Genomic DNA, 11,179 nt, shown 5'->3' on the forward strand with positions numbered 1-11,179 from the left:
TGCAAGCACATCTCACACAAAAATAAATGACAGATGAATGAGTTTCTGAGGCACTTCCAATACCTTAGTTTATTTGGTAAGAAGAACGTGTACAGATATGGGTCCCTTCATAGTGACGTCTACAGCTACACACGATTTCAGTTTTCTTTTCCCCCAAGCCTTCGCTACATATAGCAACAGAAGTAGCTAGCTACTGCCAGGCAAGCATTAACCATAAACAATAATTCAAAGGGAAAAAAAAGAAGACAGCACATATTAAATTACTGTTTCAAAAATGAGCAAAAACCAATAAACAACAAAATTAAGAAGTCATGCACCATGAACTAGAATGTGATGACTGGTCAAATGCCTCTTCAGTAGACCTTGACAGCACCAAAACATTTCAAAAGTTCCCTCCACTCACGTATACAATGCAAGCCTAAAAGCAGACGTTTGCTAAACAGGTGGTCACGTAAATACAAAAAGAATCTATGTACACATTTAGTTGGAATGTGATGTTAAGCATCCTGTAACTGTCATGCCTTTGTATTGTGTGATCTGCTCTCTCTCATCTTCTAAATGAACAAAAAGATAAAAAGACAAATTCACAACAGTTAACCACGTGTGAGTCAGATTTAAAATGGTCATTTGAGTTTTTATTTCTATTATTCATTAATCAAATTTCAACAGAGAAATACATAAACATGGAAACTCTGGGAAGTAGCAAATTGTTATATAGACCATCCTTCGACATACAAATCTTCATCAAATGACTTTTCATTGCATACTCCTACGGATACCATTTGGACCCCTCTTTCAGGTTCTACACAGCTTTGAGCCTAAAACGTGACTAATTTAATGCAATGCATTTCTATAGATTCAATAGATAGGTGGAGCTCCTGTCTGAAGGAAGACAGCTTTATTGTATTCAATGGGTGGAGAGCGCCTCCATGTGGAACCGTCATTTGCACGTGAAAGTGAAAGGAAATTCCCTTCTTCACACAATGTAAGTAAAAGAATCGGGGGGGGGGGCTGTATCCCTCATATTTCCCTTAGGGACAACATCAAAGTTCGCCATTGAGAGCCAAAACTTTGATTAAGGTTAGTTCACTTGATTGTTTGTGAATGCCATGTCACATTGAGGAATAGCTACAGTACATATTGTAACTTAGAGGTTACGAGTCCTGTAACCAGCTTCAGGCACATAGAAGTACAGAAGTGGTGCTGTTTTACCTTAACATATGCATCAGGAAAGTGTAGAGTGTAACAGCGCTGAAGTGGCAAAACCAATGCAAGGCCGTAGAAACAAAGGGCAAGGTCTGAGAGGTAGAGCTCGAAGTGTTAGTGAGGTGTTCATGGAGAGCGAAAAAACTAAACCTTTGATGCTACTGTTCATAAATATAACCTTGGGGAGAAGGTTTTTCAGTCTGAAACTGCCCAACATAGGAAACAACCTATGAAGAATCTTGAGGGTTACATCATTATATGAAGGGTTCGCTGAAGAATCGTGTGGATTACATTATTACAACTGTCCTCCCTTTATTTTAACTGGGGATCTTCAGACCTTTAGACAGCACCAGCGGAGCCAGCCTTTAGGTTCCTTCAAATGACTATTACTTCTGGGTTTAGTGCTGCAACTTTGCTTCATTCACATGACCTGAAAAAGCCATTACTGCCATCAAACTGATAAAGCTGCAAGACTACAGCTAAACTGTGTTCCCATTGGGAGTATTCAGTACTTAATAATCATGGTTTCACTTGAGCTCCACATTTCTCCATCTCTGGTACAAACTGTGGCCATCAAAACTGGCTATGGAACAGTGATCTTGAAAGCATTGTACACAGTGACATTTTTCCATACAGCACAGTCAGACAGTATGCAGATTCTCCAGTTTTATGTCGAAAAACGTTCAGGGAGTGTACATATTTCTCTCAAAACCTTGTCACACTGAAGTCAGTTTCAAATGGTGGGGATAAGAAACTTATCCAAAACAATAATACCGTTCTAAAAAGGCGGGTAACCAATATATCTTAGTAAACACTCTCTGTTTTTCTGAATTAATATAAAGTAAACCCAACCCATGTTACCTCTCAGGGTAGCCTTTCTCACTAAGAAACAGGAAAAAAACAAGAACGCCAACTTGTCCAGATCCATAGAGGGTAAAGATTGTTGCTGCAGTACTTGTTCAGACAGACAGTACAGAATGAGAAAAAGCCCCATGCATTCAACTGAAAAATAAAAATGAAAGAAAAAGGGGAGGGATTAAAAATTGGGCGTGCTTTTCTTTGCGCCCACCAAGACTGTGTGCAATGCAATGAAAAGTCTCGCACAGAATGCAGAAGGGAAGCAAGTTATCAGCAAAGAAAGGGGGTGGTAGGAAAAAAACAAAAACAAACAGACAGTTCTGCGAGTTATCGTCCATTTCTGATACACTGGAACGACCCTTTCTGCATTTTTTCAGTAACCAGTCAAAAGCTGTTTTCCTTTGTTGTTTTTACTTTGTTTTGTTTTTAGTGCTTTGCAGGTTTATCCTCATTTGGTGAAGGCAGCCACCACGGCCCAAAGCAGCTCGTTGGCGTTGGTCTTCATGCTCTCGCCCTCGGGTTCCAGGTCCAACAACTGCCGTACCCTCTTCATAGCCAGATCGTACTGGTCGTCCAGCAGCGGGGCGAAAGCATTCTCCAGCACATCCGAAGAGTGGGCCAGGAAGATGAGGGCCAGCAGGCGCTTATCCATGCGGTGAGGATCATTCACCCACTTGTCCAGCACGGCCTCCTGCACTTTCTTGATGAGCCGCTGCTTGATGTTGTTGTTGGTGAGCGGGTGTGTTGTCATGTCGAAGAGCAGGAAGTTCTGTTTTTCAGTGGTGAGCACACCTTTCTCCACTAAGTTCTTTGCCAGGCGCTCACGCACGTTCCGAAGCTGGTAGTGGAGCTTCAGCGGGTTCCATGTTTCACCTTCAGGAGAACAGAGCCTGATTATTCAAGTACAAAGCGAAAACTAAAAGGGGGTGGGGGGGTATGAACAACTTGCTTACTTCTGAAGACTTTAAAGAAGCCTGAAGTTGAACATCATACTATGGCAAGTGGTTTATTTTATGAGGCTATTTAAATATTGTCATTTGTAAAGCGCATCACTGCTAAAGGTAGCATTTCCTAAGTGTCACCGTTGCTGACAGCTTCCCTACACCAACAAAGGCACTGTTTAATTAATGGGAAAAAAGCAGTTTTCTACAATGTAAAAAGTCAAGCAGCAGATTCTTTTTTTTTAACACATGGTGGATGTACTGAGATTCATGGGCTCTACTCTAACACTGAGCAGATTTTTTAAAACACTATTCAACAATGATGGCAGCTCCTTCTCCCAGATGCTTTGATCTCAGTCTTTGACCCCTCAGCTTCCCACAACTTCCCGCTGAGCTCATAGCCACAATGTCTGCCAGCAATGGACCTTTAAATCAGCAACTCGGATAAGAGCAAGTCTGAATCTTGCTCTTGATTCTTAATTTTCCCCATGTGTGCCAGGCTATTTGGTAGTGCTCCCTTTAAACAGTGCAATATATGGATAAAACATCATATTGTGATTAAACTGCTACACATTTCTGTGTTTTAAACATCAAAATGCACCAACTCCTGATGTGATGTGGTTAAAGATTAGCCTGCATTATTTTAACAAAAATGATTAATTTTTTTTGACTAAGTGAATTGACGCACCGAAAAAAACAAAAGAACACTTATGTGGCACATCTTAGATTGAACACAGATGCTCAATGTATGTATTTTTTAATTGACAGCAGAGGGCTCATCTGCATATTGCAGCCTTCCGCAATAACTGCAATTACAATAGATGATATATTGTGCAGCACTACTCACATATATTAGAAATCATACCCAAACTTGTTTCACTACATAAATCTATACCTCAAAATTGTTAACAACTAAAAAAAACAAGTCTTTTCATTATGAAAATTTATTCTGACACAGAACTCCACTCTGAACAATACCACACTCAAACTAATACATAAGTCTATCAGTACTTGCTGCTCAAACTGAAGACTGTTGTGAGAACAAATCAGTGCAGGTAAACCATAGCATGCTCACCACTAAGGAGCTCAATCCAGCTCTGTACAGTCTCTGGAGGCTGAGTCTCTTTAATGTGTTTCAAAGCCTCGTCCAAGAGCACGTCCCCTGTTGGAGCATCAGACTTACAAATGACCTGTAGTGCCAAAAGATAATGACAAAGTAACTCATTTGAAAAGAAATGACAGAAAATCTAAGACAGAAGTGCACACTGATCTTAGTGAATTATCTTTCATTAACATTTTGAAGGAGGAGCCAATAATGAGCAAAACAATGACTTAAGAGATGTGAATAGATATTTAAAGTCATGATACAGGTAGGATTGTACTGCATCATTTGACTGAAATGAACAGAGGACTTTTCATTCAAATTAGACAAACGGTACAGTACTGCTCTTTATGAGTGGCTACTCTTAAAATAAGTAAAAGAGGGAAGAGTGCCCTCCTGTGGCAGAACTGTACACAGTAAAAATGTTTTTCCTACAGGACAGGGGTGTGCAACTCTAGAGGGGAACAGGCCTACACAGATTAGTGTTTCCTCTAATACTTAATTCAATGTGCAAATGAACTTGACATCATTGAATCTGCTTAATTTAACCTACAAACTAGGCAATCAGCTGTGTTAAATGAGGTAGAATGCTATACTCTGTAGTACTTCAGGAGCAGAGTCTGACATCCCTGTTCAAGAAACAACTTATGAACTGCCAAAAGTTAGTTACGTAAGTAAATTTCACTGTCTTAATTTACACTACCACACTAATTTAAATCACTCAGAAGGACCCACTCCTCACTATAACAAGGCTCATTATATGCATTTATCCTCTTTATAAAACAACTTCCTTTGAGGTTTGAAGAACTTTGTAAAAATAATTTCACTGTAAACAAATGAGATTCACCATTCTATCCTAAATTAGAAAGTCTCTGTTAGTCTTCAGATGTCATCAGCACACAGAACACTTCCACAAATGGGATTCAGCACAGGTGGAGTTTGCCACAGGCTAGTATCTGCTTCATAAAACCAAAGATCTTTGCTTGCACATTTCTGACATGTTGTCCAACGACAAAGGCCAGAGACTTCCAATTCTCTTGAAACAGCACTCTCCTCCCCCCCCACTTCATAAACAACTTAGGAACTACCTGTGTTTGTTAATGGAAGATGGCAGGAACAGCATTAGCTTGTACTGCTACAGGGTTAATATAAGTGAACAGGAAAAAGCAAGAGGAGGAAGGAATCTCGAGAGGGTTGGATTTAGGCTGAGGACACAGACTTTTCCATGTTTACAGAGACTTGGCTGTCTGGTAATAAAAGTGGTCCCACCTTTCTGGCGAGCAGGCTTTTTCTTCTCATGCCACAGGCCTCCAGCTGTAGCCTTCCCCGTAAGGCCAGCTCAATGAGCATGCAACCCCGCAATCCTGATGAAATGCAGTCATTCCAGAAGGAAGTGTAGCCCTGTCAGGAGACAATGCAAACAAGTCACAAAACTGTGTGTAAAAATGCATATTTGCTTAAATTAACAGTGGTGGAGAGTAACCAACTACATTTGCTTTAGTTAATAAGGTACTGATATTTTGGAGAGAGCCAGTATGAGTGAGTGAGCGAGTGAGCAAGCGACTCCCTGTTTGCTTCATGATGTCACTCCTATTCTGCTGGCAACATTACTCCAACATAAGCAGCCAGAAAAATTAGGAAAAGGTTATTCATCATAGCATTCTGCATGGCACTAACTCACTTGGACTTTTTAATGCATCAGCTGTTCTGAAAACAAAACACACAGCATTACAAGAAATAAAAAGGTGATTCCAAAACATTTTTTGTGCGTAATGCCACTGGTTTCTGAAGCTACAATTGCAGCGTCATGTTTAGCAGTGAGCTTAGCGCGAGGTAGTTTTCTTTAACAAGGCTACTTTTGTGAAGGCCAAGCCACCTAGTCCAGAGAAACTACTGTTGAACAACAAGCTTCTTTCAAGGCCCTGGCACCATAGCAGACGCTTCACACATACAGTGGAGTCCATGGAGAAAACTGAGGGCACTTTACTGAAAGCAGTACTTTGCAGTAATGTCTTTCTGAAATGAGCTCCACTAAAAATAAAGGAATAAAGTTTCCAAATATAATTTATTAGCTGCAACAGGATTAAGTAAAATTAGGAAAATAAAAGTGAACGTTGGTGAGAAACATCTGGATTTGGGCACTAAGCAGATATGTGCATATGTGACATTCACACTACCTTTGCTAAATGAAGTCTACCACATACAAAATCAAGTAGTCCAGTACACAATTTCAGATACTTTTTTTGAAAAGTGGTTTCATTAAAATCTGCCCATGTAAATCCGCTTTCTAATATTACCGTAAATACACTTTTTTAATCGAATATTTCAGTAAATTACAATAGATATGACCTTTACATTATTTAGGGCATTTTACTTTACAATTAAATTTTATAGTAACTTGTATAAGATAAGGACCTTCTACTCCCTGGGGAAAAGCAACATTTAAATAACTGCAATCAAAACCTACAAGTTTGAGTTAACTCTCGCCTTAATTTCGAATGTTTATACTGCAAGTAAACAGGGTTCATACTTGATTTTTCTCAATGACAATACAAAACTTTACACCTACTCCAGCAGGGGGGCAGGTGTTAATGCTCACTGCAAATTCTTTATGACCCACTGAGTGGATAAAAAGGACCTTGGTCAACAGCCATTTTCAAGCTTCGTTTTTCTTACTTGTGTCTTACAGAAGTTATATAGCTAAGAAGGATTAATGCAAGCAGAAACTCTTTGCTGTGGCCTCTACTATTAGACACCTTTATTAGACTCGTTTATTTGTACCCTTGTAACCTTACCTTGCAGTTTTGTTCATAAACCCAACGGTTGCCAGCTCATTTAATAAGACTCCTGGACACGTTTCATTTTGACTCTGCCACTATAACTGCACCAAGTACAAGATATGATAAGCTACTATGAATTGAACTCTCAATCAGCCATGACATTACCACAGAATACTAACTCATTGTTCACTCTCTCAGCTTTTTATGCTCTGAAGCGATAATAATCACTCTAAACGTGCTGCTATCACCACACATTTGAATGTTTTTTGCATTCAAACAAAATATACTCCACGAATTTGAATTAATTATATAACACTCCTGTAGGTAGATTAAGCCCAGGCTTGAAAAAGCTACAGAAATTTGGAGAGCCAAGACCCAACATGCATACCTTTATCTCATCAGTGCAAAGATCATAAGACATACTTGTGTACCTGTTATCAGACAACAGAATACCTATCTGTGAATTTGGAATTACTTCAAATCAGCTGCATAAAACCATTTTTTTTCTAAAGCTGTGCTATTTCTACAGCCCATGGTCAAAAGCTGACCATGTTTTCCATCCTCTGTTCAGTGCTGTATCAGCAGACATTTGAGGCTGTCTCAGTCCGTCAGTTAAGTTGTATCTGCTATGGGGAAAACAGGCAGTTACATCAACTTCAGTGTATTTCATACATTTCAACATGTCAACTCTCCTTCACAGTGAATGGGAAACGGGTCAACTCTTACAAGAACAGCCACGTTTTTGCCACTGTTCTGATGAGTCAGTGTTGTAATTCATCTAATTACGCAAAACTGCAATAACAATTCTCATGCCTCCGTGTTAAATATGACATCCTAATGTGCAAATATCTACTGCCTAGTTTAGGTGGATGATGTTGCTTGTTTCAAAGACAAGCTGACCTGACTTGTTTAAGACAAAGCCAGGTCAAATAATGGGAAATGCAGGCCTCTGAATGGCTGCAAAACCAGTCACATGCACGCTTGAAAAGGTATATTTATTCAACCTTTGTACTGTTCAGATTGCTGTTGCTTACTCTGAACACTTTCACTGACATCAGTTCTCAGAGTTAAGAAACCAGGGTTTGAATGTCAGGGAAATATTTAACCTTAGCTTTGTGATAGCCAGTGTTGGCAGGTGCAAATGTTTAACTTTGCAGGAGCATTCAGCTCTGAACACTACTCCACCTACTGTTAGCAGACCTGGTGTCACCGCCTGGTGCCAAGTTTCTTTTTCCAAGGAAAACCAAGCTTTGAACGATGAACGAGAGACCTTCTGTCTTCATTGAAACAATACCAACAGATGTTTGAAATCAAGTTATCTACATCATGAAAGCATGAAATTCCTCTACAAAATGTATGTTGACACTAAAGGAAAATAAAATGTATGAGAATACTTCAAAATCTATAAGACTGGACCCAACTGTTTTTCTTTTTCCATATAGTTTCAAAGTAAAAAATCTAAATGTATTTTGTCACTGAATTTACTCAGCTACTCAATAAGAAAACTGGTGGCATTTGTTTGTTCAGCTTTAAATTACTTGCAAAGCCTGAAGCAAAAGTGTATTACTCAATACAATACTTGGACATACTACTTATTTTGAAGTTACTTATTTACACACTTCAAATACACAAAACCAACCAGTCCTACTTAACGGAAATTTTCTAAATTTTTCAAAAAGTCTGCATAATTCGGCCAGCGAGATGTAAGCAAAGTTATCCAGAGTGCTCTGATGTAAAATACAGCATTGTAGAGAAACTTGCATACTGATTTCTTTACCATGGTTTTGACGGGGAACTTTTTTTCTCTCACTGCCTGTCAGTCCACCCTGTGCCGACGTCCAGTACAACAACAATGCTTGACATCACTTGCAAACATGTTTACTACTGAGAACATTATTAGTTTGATAATTCCTTTACACTGATTAATAACACTGATTTATCAGTCCACTCAGGCTTTAGCAGGAACTTCAGTGTTTGTAAAGAAGCCATTAATTGGTTTCCTCTTTAGAATTCGTCTGACGAACGTTTGTTACATGTTGAGCACCGATTCTAAAATAGTTCATGAACAAGCACTGACGGTGTTTCTTTTGAATTTTGTATTTTTTTAGTTAGTAAATATTCTCCTGAAAAAAAGTACTGGCTTTACAAAAACTTGGACAGACACTTCATGTCTGTATTCTGAATATGTACTCACAGTGCTTGTATTCCATTACATCCCAACCCCGTTGACGACAATGGTAAAATAGTGATAAATCTGAGCAAATATGTTTTCTTTGGGAACTAGTTTGCCTTATAACGCCCCGTATGTACCTCTCTGCCAGGAATGCGTTATGAAAAATACGGTTTATGCCAAAAACCTCTCCCAAACTATCATTAAACAAACAATCTCTCATGCTTCAGACAGAGTTTTCGTAACCATTTATGTAGCGTTAACTAGTTAACCTAGCTAACAACTTTCTGTGAAGTAGCTTTTCAGAGGCATTAAATGCGTCGGACATCTGGTTTCCATCAACACCACTGTAAATATTTCCGACTCTTAATGTAACCTATCTGAGTAACCTCAATGTTAGGTTTTACAATGTAAGGTTTCACCAAACAAGTTCACTGTTTTACCTCAACTGACAAGAGAGCTGACTCGACACGCTAATGCAGTTAGCTAGCTAACAAGCTAACGTGGCTAGTTTTGTGAGCAAACAACAACAAACTCCGCGGTATGTGTAAATAATACATTTGTGAACGTGTTTATATGAACAGACGACAATAGGTTTTGCTAGGAGTGGATGTCAGTGGGCACAGATAACAATTGTTGCATTCTGAGGAACAGCTGACGTCTGTTTTTTCTCCAACTTAGCTACGGCATTAGCTGAGAAACAAAGATGCAAGTTTCGCTTCTTAAAGAGCAATTAGCTGGCTTATTTAGTTGGTCAAACTAAACTAATCAGTTTTGCTTATTAAATAGAATGAGTACGAATCGGCCGGCTAGCTAACCTAGCTAGCTGGATAGCTTAGCGTGTGGCTGAAAAGCTCAGGAACTGCGGCTAACGAAAGTTAGCTAGCTTGATGTTAGGCTGAAACTGAATGTGAGAAAAACTAAAAATATATAACCTCGCGGTCCTTTAGCCCCAAAAGCAACACCTCCTCCATAAGGGTAAGCCTAGTTTCTTTTGAGTCTCCGCCGTCATCGTCGTCCTGCTCGTCTCTGCGGGGCTCGTACTCATCCTCTCCCGCCGAGCTCTTCTCTCTGTCGGCGGCGGCGGCGGCGACGCCGCGTCTCTGCACCAGGCCCGAGCTCCGCTGGGTCAACGAAGTCATGGCGAGCTGAAAGGCGACACGAAAACACCACCACCCCTCACAGGCGCCGTCCGAGGCTGGACTCTCCCTTATTTAGTCCGACACATACAGAAAACGGTCGTCGAATGACAGTTAATAGCGAACAGGCCGAAGGAAAACGAGTTCAACACTCGGAGCAGTTAAAACCTCATCGAGCTCCTCCGCTCGGCCGCTCGGTCCAGACCGTCAGATCTAACATGGCGGCCGGGGTTTGCGTCAGCAGTGGATGTGGCATCCTGAGCCTCAGGTAAGAAGAGTGTATGTTTGTATGTGTATGTGTATGTGTGTGTGTGTGTGTGTGTGTGTGTGTGTACACCACACATGTAAACACACACACACACATATATATATAATATATATGTATGTATATATGTGTACATATGCATATGCATATATGCTTATATATAAATATATATATATATATATATATATATATATATATATATATATATGTATGTATGTATGTATGTATGTATGTATGTGTGTGTGTGTGTGTGTTCCAAAAAAGTTGGGACACTGTGCAAAGTGCAAATAAAAACAAAATGCAATGATATGCGAATAATTTAAACCCTATATTTCAATGAAAATTGTACAAAGCCAAAATATCAAATGTTGCAACTGAGAAATTTTATTGTTTTATGAAAAATATAAGCCCATTTTGAATTTGATGCCAACAACACGTTCCAAAATAGTTGGGACGGGGGCAACAAAAGGCTGGTAAAGTTGTGTAATGGAAAAAAAACTAAAAAAACCTGGTGGTTAATTGGCAACTGGTCAGTAACATTGAGCATGAAAAAAGCATCTCAGAGAGGCTGAGTTGAGGAGGGTTCACCACTCTGTGAAAGACTGTACAGGCAAATAGTGCAAAAAAATTCAAGAATAACGTTTCTCAACGTAAAGTAGCAAAGAACTTTGGGGATTTCATCATCTATGGTACATAATATCATTAAAAGATTCAGATA

General features: G+C 39.5%; 1 protein-coding gene across 1 annotated transcript; it reads right to left on the reverse strand.

Annotated features, from left to right (window-relative positions):
• Positions 1-608: 608 nt before the first annotated feature.
• Positions 609-10,443, reverse strand: golph3 (golgi phosphoprotein 3). The gene is made up of 4 exons (XM_036598019.1): positions 9,993-10,443; positions 5,377-5,508; positions 4,081-4,195; positions 609-2,937 (listed from the first exon to the last, which is right to left on the reverse strand). Exons 1-4 carry the CDS (start codon positions 10,197-10,199, stop codon positions 2,513-2,515), a joined length of 879 nt encoding a protein of 292 aa, XP_036453912.1. The 5' UTR covers positions 10,200-10,443; the 3' UTR covers positions 609-2,512.
• Positions 10,444-11,179: the final 736 nt, after the last annotated feature.

The sequence above is a fragment of the Colossoma macropomum genome, unplaced genomic scaffold, assembly GCF_904425465.1.
Source record: "Colossoma macropomum unplaced genomic scaffold, Colossoma_macropomum, whole genome shotgun sequence".
Classification (NCBI taxonomy): Eukaryota; Metazoa; Chordata; class Actinopteri; order Characiformes; family Serrasalmidae; genus Colossoma; species Colossoma macropomum.